At 38.3% G+C, this 12,514-nt stretch overlaps 1 protein-coding gene across 20 annotated transcripts in view; it reads left to right on the top strand.

The window, feature by feature from the left end:
• Positions 1-12,514, top strand: part of ARPP21 (cAMP regulated phosphoprotein 21) — a gene marked incomplete at its 5' end in the record, with an annotated part of 115,761 nt that overhangs the window by 25,128 nt on the left and 78,119 nt on the right. For 5 of the 20 annotated variants that reach the window (XM_082848276.1, XM_082848274.1, XM_082848279.1 and 2 more), the window contains 2 exons: positions 4,844-4,881; positions 11,145-11,374. In XM_082848276.1, coding sequence (XP_082704402.1) covers positions 4,844-4,881; positions 11,145-11,374 — 268 coding nt within the window. Of the gene's footprint in view, positions 1-4,843; positions 4,882-6,789; positions 6,850-11,144; positions 11,378-12,514 lie in introns of all 20 variants that reach the window. The other 15 variants (XM_082848277.1, XM_082848288.1, XM_082848289.1 and 12 more) reach the window with 8 other exon arrangements.

Raw genomic sequence — 12,514 nt, 5'->3', positions numbered from 1 at the left:
ACCTTTCCTTATGTTTGCTGGATACAAGAATGCAGTAATGAGAGGATCTTTTCTAGTCATGATACTATGATGATGCCAACTGTGGACTAGAGGTAGAATGTTCCTGTCTGATGACCTTCAAGAAGAGAAATATTTCTGAAGGCTAGTTTATTTTCTATTTTCTCTCTCTCTTTCTCTCTCTCTCTTACACACACACACACACACACACACACACACACACACACACACGCGCGCACACACACACACACCCCTTTTCCCTCTTAGTCTGGTTCTGGCAAGTCATATAGTTTATGAATGAGTTGTTACATTGATAAACAAATACTTATCACTCACATAATATACGAACAACATTATTCTTTTTTTTTCTTGCCAAAGCTGTGCCACATTGCCAGACACTCAAGAGCCAGGTGACAGTAAGTAACGTCACTGATGCATGCCTATGATGGGGGTGACACTTGCCCTGCTGTACTTCATTTGTGTATTCTCGTGTCCATAGGGAGGTCGTCAAAGGGAGAAGGGGTCAGCGTGACTCGCTTTACACATTGCATTTCCTCACATCCATCTTAAGGAGATTATTCGTAAGCGACCTGGGTTCCAGGCTAAAGATTGGAGGCAAGGGTTCCTGTTTAAAGCCTCTATGGCCACATGCTGTATTAACTTTTTTTAACAAGTAAAAGCAGACTTAAATGTGAGAAAGCTTAAATGCAAAGCTATTGTCATAGCCTTTTTATTCCATGAAATCATTCAGCAGCCTTCTCTACAATGCTGTGGCTGCTTCTCCCTATGGGAGTGGAGGCATGAGCTCCTTTGATAGGCTGTCACGCCTGGTGGCCAGCACTTCTGGCTTTACTGATTCAGGTGGGAAACTGCCTGTTTCTGACACTGCTTTTCACTTGATCTCCTAGGGCAGTAGTTTTTTAATCAGCATGCTGTACCCAGAGTGTACTCATAAAGGGCTTCAGAGATCAAATAAAATCCCTGATATTACCTGCAAAATATTATGTTCATGAGCATATGTGCATTTTTCTAAGGATAAGATCTCTAGTGTTTATCATATTCTTATAAGTTTTCATGATGCTTAAATGAGCCACTAAGAGCCACTTTCCTAGACGGAAAACAAAATGTGTTTCTCCCTAGTCTGATAGCTCTTGTAGAGACAATGCAGTCATACCACTGGTATTCTCTGTTTTAGCTATTAATATTCCCAAATTTAGCAGCTTAAAAAACAAACAAACAAAAATCTGCTTCTCTCACAGTTTCCATGGGTCAGGAATCTGGGAGTGGCTTAGCTGAGTGATTCTGACTCAAGGCTTTTCATGAGGTTACAGTCAAGCTGTCAGCTGGGGCTGTACTCATCTGAAGGCTTGGTGAAGTGGTTATCTGCTTCCAAATTCACTCGAGTATCTCCAGGCCTTAGTTCTTTGCTGGCTGTAAGCTGGAGATCTCACTTCCCACATAGTGATGTGGGCTTCTCCATAGACTTGACAGGTGTCTTCAGAATGGCAACTAGCTTCCCCCAGAGCAAGTGATCTGAGAGGGAAAGAAAGAATCCCTGTTAGAAGCCACAGTCATTTATAACCTGATCCTGGAAGTGACCTACCTTCCCTTCTGCTGTATTCTGTTGGCACGCAGACCAGCCCTGGTGCATGTGGGAGGTGCTACACAAGGCAGGGGTCACTGGGCGCCACCCTGTACTAACAGGATAACACAAACTCAAGGACATAACAGCAATATGAACTTTCTCGAATATATATAGTAACATAAAGACAGGACCCTTTAGGGAACCTTCACCTATGCAATTCCAGATTCCCAAATGATCATTACTGCTGCCCAGATTGTCAAGGTTCACAAGATAATAATTAAAGTATCTTAACTCAGTTGTAAAACAAATGCAAAGAATCCAGCATAAGGAAATTAAGTTACAGGCATCTAATCTTTTTTTTAGCTGGTCTTTAATTTAGCATCTTCATAATTTAAAAACAGAGGTAATATAACCAGCTTCCTTTGCCAATTATTAAGTAGAGGAGTAGTTCAAACAGGTTCAAATATCGATATACTTAAGTAGGATTTTTTTTTCTACTTGAAGTTACAATAGAGATTTACAGAAAAATACTTCCTGGTATTTACACTTTAGCAAAATCCAGATTTGTTTTAAAATTAGAAGCGTTCTTGAATATTTTACAAGTGTATCTTGGTTTCTAAGGATGTGTGTGTGTGTGTGTGTGTGTGTGTGTGTGTGTGTGTGCTTTTGTACATAGGTGTACAATCAGTATATGCAGATTACTTCAGGGTTTTCTAGAAAAAGTTTTTCAAATATAGTTTGAGAATTTTGGTATCTTGAAATAAGACCAATTTATCTATTATTTGGGAACTAAAATGTTATTTAGAGCACACAACAATTTAGTTCTCAAATAATAAATAAATGTACTTTTGTTGTCAGAAATACTCGAAATATAGCTCTTGTTTCCTTTGGCAAGAATTTCAACTTGTTTTATGATTAATCCTATGCAATGTTGTTCCTTTTAGGAAGGTTAAGTTGATAAAGCAATATATTTGAGAGAGACCTGTTTTGCCTGTAGGGTGATTTCTGAAGGGTATTTATGTATAAATAGGGATTCGGGGAGGACCTCATCTTTGGTCTCCTTTGCATGTGCTGGGATTCTTCAGGGAGAGCTGATGATGAGGGTGTGAGGCACCACCTGGCTTGGGGGTGGCACGTGGAAGAGAATTCTGTAAGCCATCAGCAAAAACGTTTTCCTCCTTTAAAAAAAAAAAGACCTTTGTTTACATCTGAGAACGCATATACCTGACAGCTCTGAATGCTGGGCTAAATTACTGTGACAATTTTATCTTTCTCTGCTATTAAAATTTGTAAGTTATTAATGCTACTTTATACACACACACACACATACACACACATACACACACACACATTTTCATCAGTTACTGAATCACAGCCCATAACTGTCTCTTGTCTTATTTATGAAAATGTGGTAGATGGATGATGAGATGATTTTCTAGGACCTTTCCACAATAATCAGGCAGATGCTCTGGACATTGGTTTTGGGGAACATCATCTTTGACTTGCAAGTGACTTATTTTTTAATTCAAAGAGTTTTGGGCTGCTTCACTTTCCCCCAAATGCTATTAGATTAATGAGTCTGACGAGGTCAGCATGTCTTTGATCAACTCCTTCAAAGAAGTAATTGAGTCTCAGTTATTCAGTACCAGCCAGAACATCCTAAATGTAATTGACCTCTCTTCAACCTCAACAGATGAGAAATAACAAAGTATTAAATTCATCGTGGATATCTGACACAATCTCACTTTTGTCACATACCAGGACTTGGCTCAAACTTGACTCAAACTGGTAGGGAAACCAAACTAAAGGAAATAAAGACAATGGGATATTTAGCTTACTTTAAAGAGATCCTCATAGGAATAATGTCAAGGGCACATCATCTGTATTTGTTTCCTTTTATAAAATTAAATGTCAAATTTTTAAAAAAGATATTTTTCTGAAAAGCTTTTTTCTTAGTTGGCTGTTTTTGCCTTTTGTTTAATAAAATCTTTGCACACTTGATCTTCGGGATGCATGTTAAATGCACAGAGGTTAAAACAGAAATCGTTCTAGAGATGCCCCCATTAAAATGCTCAGACCACTGAGAAAAACATTTATGCCCAATCTAGCCCTTTGGCTTAGTGGAAGGAAATGATTTCTCCAGTAAAATGTAGAAAGAAACCAATATCCTGCTGGCATCTCTGAGCGGTGGTTACATTAGCAGCATTTTTAATTCAAAAATTCAATATTGAAAGGTCATTATTATTTCTTTAGTTTTATTTTATCTTAAAATCGACCTGTTAAGTCTCTATTTATCCCTTTAGCCAGGTGACTTATTCATCATTTAGAAAATCCACACGTATAATTTTACATTTGTAAATTTACATTTACAAACTTAGTACTTTGGACATGGTTTTATATTAGTTCCTAAACACAGTCGTATTTTAGGACTGTTGCACCATATTTTGTTTAGACTTCTCTTTCTCTTTTGTTAAAATTTAATTTGATCTCCCTTTCCTGAGCACATATGATAATGGAATTTTATCTTCCCTAAGTTGTATATTAAACCCAAGATAGCAGAGAAATGTGTGCTAGAGAACGCAAGCTAAGAAGAAAGTCACTGGGTTTTTTGTGTGAAAAACTAAGATATATTAGATGGAGCTTGATATTCCTTCCCAATTAACTTCATTTTGTTCTCACTTGTTTTCTGAGCACCCCGCTGCCCCCACCAACTCCCCACCAAGATTGTTTGATAGCATCTCTTCGGTTTGAGAGTCTTGCAGGTCATCTGTTTACGTTGTGAGAGTTTATTGTTGCCAGGTCATAATTTCAGGATTGTGGCTTTACAGCTCTCCCATCCTCAGGTGGATCGTGCCAAGTTTGCACGCTCTGCCTTGATCTGAACTTGTCCTTTTGGCTCCTGATGGCGGCTGCATCTCGGCAGCCCTAGAGGAAACCACTAGCTCAGGACCTGATGCTCACAGGTTTCTCCAGCAGCTTCATTCACAACATCTCTCTTCTGACCTTGGCGCTACACGGGCTAAATCTGTGTGAAACCTGGAGACACCGTGATGGAAAAGAGCTGCATGAGAATGGTTTACACTTCTAACTCTAACCGTTTTTTTTTCCTTTTTTTTAATTTCCATTTTTTCTGAAAATGGTACATATTTTTCTTAATTCTTTTCCTCTTGGAGGGGAAAAGTAGTTTGAAAAGCAGGCAAGGATTTGGGCTCCCTCAGCATATCCAGAACATCTGATACAATGCTTTTTTTTATTTTTCAGTCAGTTTGCTCCCAGGAAAGCCTTTTTGTGGAAAACAGGTAAAATGAAATCTGCTTTTTCATGTCTTTAGAGGAACAAAGTCTGTCATGTGTCTTGTTTTTCATAGATATACATATGCCATATATGTGTGTGCTTGAATATATGTATAAATAAATACATATATCTATGTGTACACACGTCTATATGCACACATATATGTTATTTAGCATGTCTAAAAGCTATTTAACTTTGGGGAAGAATTCCCTCCATTACTTCCAAACATAAGTTTCAACAATTTCCTTATTTAAAGTCTCAACTTCTGGTCCTTCCAAAGGTATAATCCTGTTACCTTCCCCAGGCATTAAAAAGTATAAATGTTGAGACAAGAACTTGCAGTTTCATTGGCTTATTGAATAGGCTGCTAAAAGTACTTGTGTATTTGGTGTTATTGGCCTCTTCCTGTGCCCTATCGTTATACGTAGCTACACAGATGATAATTTGAATAGTATTGTTTTATGTTTCTCATTCTAAATAATCTGTCTTCATAAAAGGCTGAACTTGGAAAACTTATCTAAACCGATCTAGATTTATCAGTGTACCTGGCGGGGTATTAGTAGAGAAGGTGGTGGTTATGACATGAATGTGTTAAAACATTTATACAAAGTCTTGAGTATAAGAGCAGAAGTTCTCAAATTTAGCATGTACCTTTTAAAAATAGTTCTAAACTGATATAGATATTAAAATGCTCCATTGATTTAATTGCACGTTTTCAAGGGGAATTAAGGAATTCCTCATTAGCTGTACTGATCACATTAAAATGCATCACAGTGGGCAACTTGGATTGGAAATATGGTAGCCATTAAAAGAGTGGTGGTTAATTTCATTTCAGGCGTTGGCTTAATGGGTATCCCTATAAAATCGATTAAAATGGAGGCTATTTCATTAAATTCCAGTACTTAGAGAAAAGTTAAACCTGGCATTCAAGAGGATTGGTTTAAAAAATGCCCTCATTCATAGTAGCAGTTAGAAAACGTCAAGTAACTACCCTCAACTGAATAACCTCTTGTAGAAGAAGGGATGAAAGTAGTGAACAGGTCTTTACAAGGCATCCAAAAGCATCCTCAAAAACCCATACAGTTTTCAACAAGTATTCCTTTTTTACAGTAAATTAAGAATCCGTGAGCTTTACCATCGTAGGGATGTTAAAGCAATCCAAAATTCTATATCCAAAATTGAATTTGGATGTTGGATGCAACATTTGGATGTTGAAGCAATCCGGAATTCTATATCCTTACCCAAAGAACGAAGTGAGCATTTAGAATTCAGTTTAGTAGGACATGTCATTCCCTAGTCTTCTAGCCAATCATTTTCCCTACTTACTCCCTAATCTTCGTCATATACTTGTGTTTTGTATGAAAAGACTGCTAGTGCACTTGTGTCCCTAATATTCAAATTGGATTATATTCATCAATACAATAATTTGTCACAAATATGCATTGCATATGTGAAGAAGTATTGATGGTCCCCAAAAGCAAAATTCTGAATAGATCCCTACAAAAATAAATATATTTCTTTGATACCTGCCTTTGGAAGGCACATTTCACTATGCCCAAAATATAAAGAATAACTAGTATTACCCAAAGAAAAAAATTGCAACCGATATATTTAATTAATTAAATGTCTATTATATCTATATCCATTTCTTTGATTCTCCCCTCCTCTTCCATTCCATCTGTTTCTTCTTCCCTTCTTTCTCCCTGTCTAGCATCGGTACTTTATCCTAGGGTAGGGAAAAATCAGGCTGCCATTAATTTATTAGGGCAAAATTCTACATCTTGAAAATAAACCGTAGCATATAGGGTTGATTTGCAAGACAGGTGTGCCATAGTTGAGTACACATCCATTTAACATAGGGCATTTAGTACCCTTAGATTTTATATCATAAAAATCATGTTTTTCATTTCCAGTAGGCTCTTGGAAGACAGTAACATATGCAGTGAGACGTATAAGAAAAGACAGCTCTTTCGGTTGGTATGGTTTACTTTTTTAAAACTGTGTTTTCAGATGATGTGGTGGAATCAATGTTAAATATAAGTGTATTAGTGTAAAATATCTCTGTTCATGAAATAAAATATGTTTGGTTATCTCTTTGTAAAGGTTATTACTGAGCTAGTGTTGAAGCCATACGGGGTCCTGTGAGATACAGGACTGGGAAACCAAGTGCTTTGTCTACAGTCCTTTAGGGTTCTTCCTCGGATTTTCTGGGTTTTTTTCCTCCAGGACTAAGTTTGACGGCACACTGATTTCACATTCCCAAATCAACTTTGGTGAATTACACTGAGTTAAAATTTCTCTTATAGCTTGCAATTGTGTATACGTTCCCAACACTGGAAAACAAATCAATGAAAACTCTATTTGAGTAGTTGATTTTTAGCCACTACTATCCATCATAATATTTCAAACAATATTTTTTCAAGCACAGATTTTATTTCTAAAGAAAGATATGGGATTGTTTCCAATTATAATGAACTGCTTAAATCAAGATCTGTGTGGGATAAGGAGAATAGGTTTTTTATATATATACATAATATGTATAAAGTTTTATACTAGGCTAGAGAGTGCCATGAAAGCAGAGGTACTATACGCGCTCTCTCATTACTTTATTATTTATTTATTTATTTATTTATTTATTTATTTATTTATTTATTTATTTTGCGGTACGCGGGCCTCTCACTGTTGTGGCCTCTCCCGTTGCGGAGCAACAGGCTCCAGACGCGCAGGCTCAGCGGCCATGGCTCATGGGCCCAGCCGCTCCGCGGCATGTGGGATCTTCCCGGACCGGGGCACGAACCCGTGTCCCCTGCATCGGCAGGCGGACTCTCAACCACTGCGCCACCAGGGAAGCCCACTTTATTTTTTTAATTAAAAATTTTTTTTATCTCGTTACTTTATTAAATGTGTCTCTACCATCCATTATAGGGCAATGGATACACAGCGCTATATATATTTTATATGTATATGTGTATATATATATTCAATACCTAATACATATATTTACCTAATATATATATTTAATATGCTAGTGCTTTTATGAATATTAGGATTCATCTCTGTTGTAGGAAAGGCAAAACAAACAAACCAACAGAACTTCTTGACCACTGAGAAAAAAGGAAATACCCAGAAGTAAATGAATTCTATGCTTAGAACATATCTTTTTGCTGTAAATCTGAACTTATGACCTCACCCTTAGAAAAGTTAGAGCAATTTCTTTTCTTTTTACACTTTGGCAGAAACAAACAAAAAAACCAGGATCTATTTTTTTAACTTCCTTTACTTTTCTAGGTTGAACTATACATCTAATACCTTCCTCTTGTATCATTAGACAGTTTATTTTCACACTTGAATATTAAGAAAATAACCTTGCATTTTTTCCCTTGAAAGCCCAGAGAAGGACTAGAATGTATCTGTGCTCGTGCAGTCACACACCATGACCTGGCTTGTTTAGACCAGTACAGATAAAATGTGAGTTCTTGACCCCTAGAGGCATTTAGTTTTACATAGCCCCAAATCTGGTCCCTAGCCAGAGCTGCCGTCTACTGAAGTCAACCATCCCAAATACGGATGCTATAACCCACCAAAATTACCAAGCACAGAAACTCAGGAATATGACTTAGCACAAAGCCATCCACACACTGATAAAAGCAGTTCAAAATGTACATTATACCTAACTTGGTAAAAAAAAAAAAAAAAAAAAAAGTGTCACGTTCAAACATGAAGGACATAAAAGTTATCAGCTATGTTAATCAGCACAGAAGCAGAACTTAGAGTACGTGCTTTATGACTACTCTGGGGTCAAATTCTAGTTATGTACAAGAGGGCCAACGCCTCTTGATGGCCAGATATTCATTATCATTGTCTTCCTGGTTTCCAATAGAAGAACACTAGGACTGGGCTTGTTAGGAAGTATAGGAAGGCACTTGTGGATATGATACCTATGATTCCACACCCAAATAGATATGAAATTCAGTTCTGGACCTTACCTTGCCAGTGTTAAGGTGAATGATTGATAGAGCAGTAAAAGATATGATTTCAGTGTATCCGTATCTAGAGATCATAAATTAAATGCATTATTTTGAACCTCATTAGTGCTAACTCTCTAAAGCAACAACTTAAATTCCATTTTTTATAAAATGCACAGATCTTGACTTGAGATGAGGGTTTGAGCCAGTGGATTAGAGTTAGAAGAAGTTAAGGAAATCTTAGGTTGCCTTATTGGCTATGGGATGTGACATGAGCCTAGAGGAACTACCCAGTGCTTTAGAAACACACTAAAATGCACTTAGGAATAGTGGTGGACACCTCCTTTGCAGAGAAAGGCTTAGCCACTCTGGCATTTAGAGGAAGTCTGAATTCCTCCCATGGAGGTGCAGAGTTGATAATTGAAGCGGACTTTAGTGATGATCGCCTCCATATGGGGAATTGCCTTCTGATGCATCCTGTATGCTGAGGACCCCACTCCAAATCTTTTCCTATAATAAATATTCTGCGTTATCTACAGGGGAGATTATTGTCACACCCTTGGTACGTTCATGGTTGCTAAATAATGATTTAGTCAGGCTTTGTCAAGGGTGGGTCAAATCAATCAGAATTATATGAGAAAAGAATGAAGCTGAATTTGGAGATTGAAAGGGAAACAATCAGGAATAGAGCACCTTGAAGGGCTGGTTTTTCTCCACCCAGTCTCCTCTGGGCTGTTTGAATTTCATAGGTGTTTAAGAACTAAAGTCACCTGGCCCTTGGTGAGTGTCTGATACTTACTACTCACAAACTAGTCTTTTTTTAAAATAGCCCTTGTTTCTAAAACCAGCCATCCCCGAGGTACGGAACGCAGAGAGAATGTTTGTAAGAAAACATTAAGAGAGGACAGCAGGGCGCTGAGTACTTTTTGTTTTGTGAATTTTCTGTTGCATTTCCTCTCCTCACTGTACAAAGTCTTTATCACAGACTAGCTGTTTCATCTTTATTATCTCCTGGATCCATTGACCTTCTTAAGTTTTCACAAAATGAAAGAAAACGTTTAGTAAGTAAAGTTGAAGCAAAACCTAAAATTTTCTGTATACCTTCTGTACAATTTGGTGGGTGAGTGTTTCAATCAGATATGTATACTTCTAGCATCTCAACAGCCCATGATTGTCTTTAGAAGAATATTAATAAAACTGCTATTCACCACTGTGATCAAGATTTCTATCACATTGCACAGTGATACGAATTAGGGGTTATATTTATTGCCCATGGTTTTTGTCCCCTTTGCTTATTCATAATCCATGAGAATCTTAGAATATTTTGATGATCCATTATTTCCAAACTGCAGAAAAGCCTTTGAAAAATAGTAACCAAGTCACTCTTTAAGCAGTTGGAAACCAATGAAAATGCAAATTTCATCAACTTTCTCTATAAAATATATGCAGTTTTGCACACTGCTTAGAAATACTCTGTAGTCTTCAAAAATGACTTTTGACTATTGGATCTCTTCCAATAAGTTCAATCTTTTTCTATTTGAATTTTTAACAAATGTGTCATTTCATCTATGGAGCTATTTTGTTATTCCCATTGATCTCCTTGGAAAGTTTCGTGTCAGTGTAGTGTTTGCACTGTTGTTATTATCACGAATTTTTCTATGTGAAAGGTATTAAAGGGCTCTTTCCTCTGCCCGTGAAGGTTAAAATCACTGGGCAAAATTCTCACCAAAGGTTAACAGAGGAATTCCTGTGATCTCTGTGCTGTCTGCCAAAGCCTTAATATGTATATAATATAGTTAGCAACTAAATTAGTAAATGGCTTCTTTGAAACTGTGTATTTTACCATGGTCCAGTTACTTAATGCTAAAGGGAAAGACGAAACTCTTCTTCGGTGGGAGTTGCTTTTAGGATCATTTAACATCATAATTGCTTTCAAACACTGATTCATTGTTGATTTGGGTCAGGAGAATTTACCTTCCTCTCTCCTCTCCACAAGAGAAGTTACCAATTATATCTTATATCCTATTTTTCTTGTTGTTTCCCCTTCACTGGCAGAGGGACCATGTGACATTTCTAGGTTTGGTTTTTCGTTTGTAGCATGAGTGTTTGTGTGATGTGTTACCTGTCTGTCTGTACATCAACAAGGTGTCTGTGCGCTGTTTGTGAGGCGACAGGTGTCAAGGAAAGTGTTGACAAGAAGGGTCTTGTGTAGACGGTTCTTACAAGAAAGGTCCCGCTCTGTGTCCGTTCTGCTCTCGGAATCTAATGCTGTCCCGTGCATCTTTCTGATGGCCACACTCCAGGGGCAACAGAGACAGCTCGGGGAGAACATCTGGAAGTCGGCAGAGCAGCTCGGAGAATGAACTCAAGTGGTCCGACCACCAAAGAGCCTGGAGCAGCACAGATTCTGACAGCTCCAACCGCAATCTCAAGCCTGCCATGACCAAGACGGCGAGTTTTGGGGGCATCACGGTGCTGACCAGGGGTGACAGCACATCCAGTAGCAGGAGTACCGGGAAGCTGTCCAAAGCAGGTAGTTAGTACTGAATGGGTTTATGTCCTGTGATAGTTTCCTCTGATTCCACCCAAGCTGTGCAGTCAGCGCTCTCACTGACTTCCCTGAACTAAAGATAATGATGTGAATATTAATCACTGGGATAGGAAAAAAGTCAGAAGGTGCAATTGAAATAACAATACTGCCTCTTGCGAGCTGTGTGCCTGGGTCCAATTATTAACCTCTCTAATCTTCAATTTCCTTATCTATAAAATGTGGGTGGTAATAGAATGATACTGTAACTCCCCTCAGTAGACTATTGTAAGTTTAAATTTGACCATTTATATAAAATCAGTTACCAAGGCACCTGCACAAGGCGGCTATTTAACCAAGTTAGCTATTTTTAAAAATGCAATATTATGATTTATTCCTTAAAGATAAGGAATAGGATAAGGAAGGAGAGCCTCAGAAATTTTCAAGTCTCCAAGTAGCTAGGTGCATGCATCTTCTTTTTTCCCGTTTTTTTTCTTGTAAGTGAATAGTGATCTTTTTTTTTTTTTTTTTTTTGCGGTACGCGGGCCTCTCACTGTTGTGGCCTCTCCCATTGCGGAGCACAGTCTCCGGACGTGCAGGCTCAGCGGCCATGGCTCATGGGCCCAGCCACTCCGCAGCATGTGGGATCCTCCCAGACCGGGGCACGAACCCGTGTCCCCCGCATCGGCAGGCGGACTCTCAACCACTGCGCCACCAGGGAAGCCCGAATAGTGATCTTTTGACATAGGTAGTTGAAGTTTGCATTCATACTGGTGCATTCATAGCCTGCATGTGCAGTGAGTGGGAGTCCAGGGCCCCGAGGGGAAATGCTGAATGGACAACGCCAAGCAGAGGTAAAACACGGGCAGTCCTCCACTGTGAATACTTTCCCAACCAAGCTTCTCACTAACGCTGGGGAGCCTCTTTGTGAAATCTCGGCTCATTATGCTAATGGTTTAACATAATTATGTTGTTGACAAGTGCTTCCTAAGAAATTATCTTGTGTTTTCCTACATAGGCAGAAAATTAATAGCATTTAGTCTCAGCCACTACTTTATGTATATATTCTGCTTCTTGGAAAGATTCAGGTGGGCTCGCACTGCCTTCTGTCATCTCTATTCACCAATTGGTGAATTCTTGATTTCT

This window comes from Leucopleurus acutus (genome assembly GCF_964270905.1).
Source record: "Leucopleurus acutus genome assembly, chromosome: 10".
Classification (NCBI taxonomy): Eukaryota; Metazoa; Chordata; class Mammalia; order Artiodactyla; family Delphinidae; genus Leucopleurus; species Leucopleurus acutus.
This window is presented reverse-complemented; position numbering and strand designations above follow the sequence as displayed.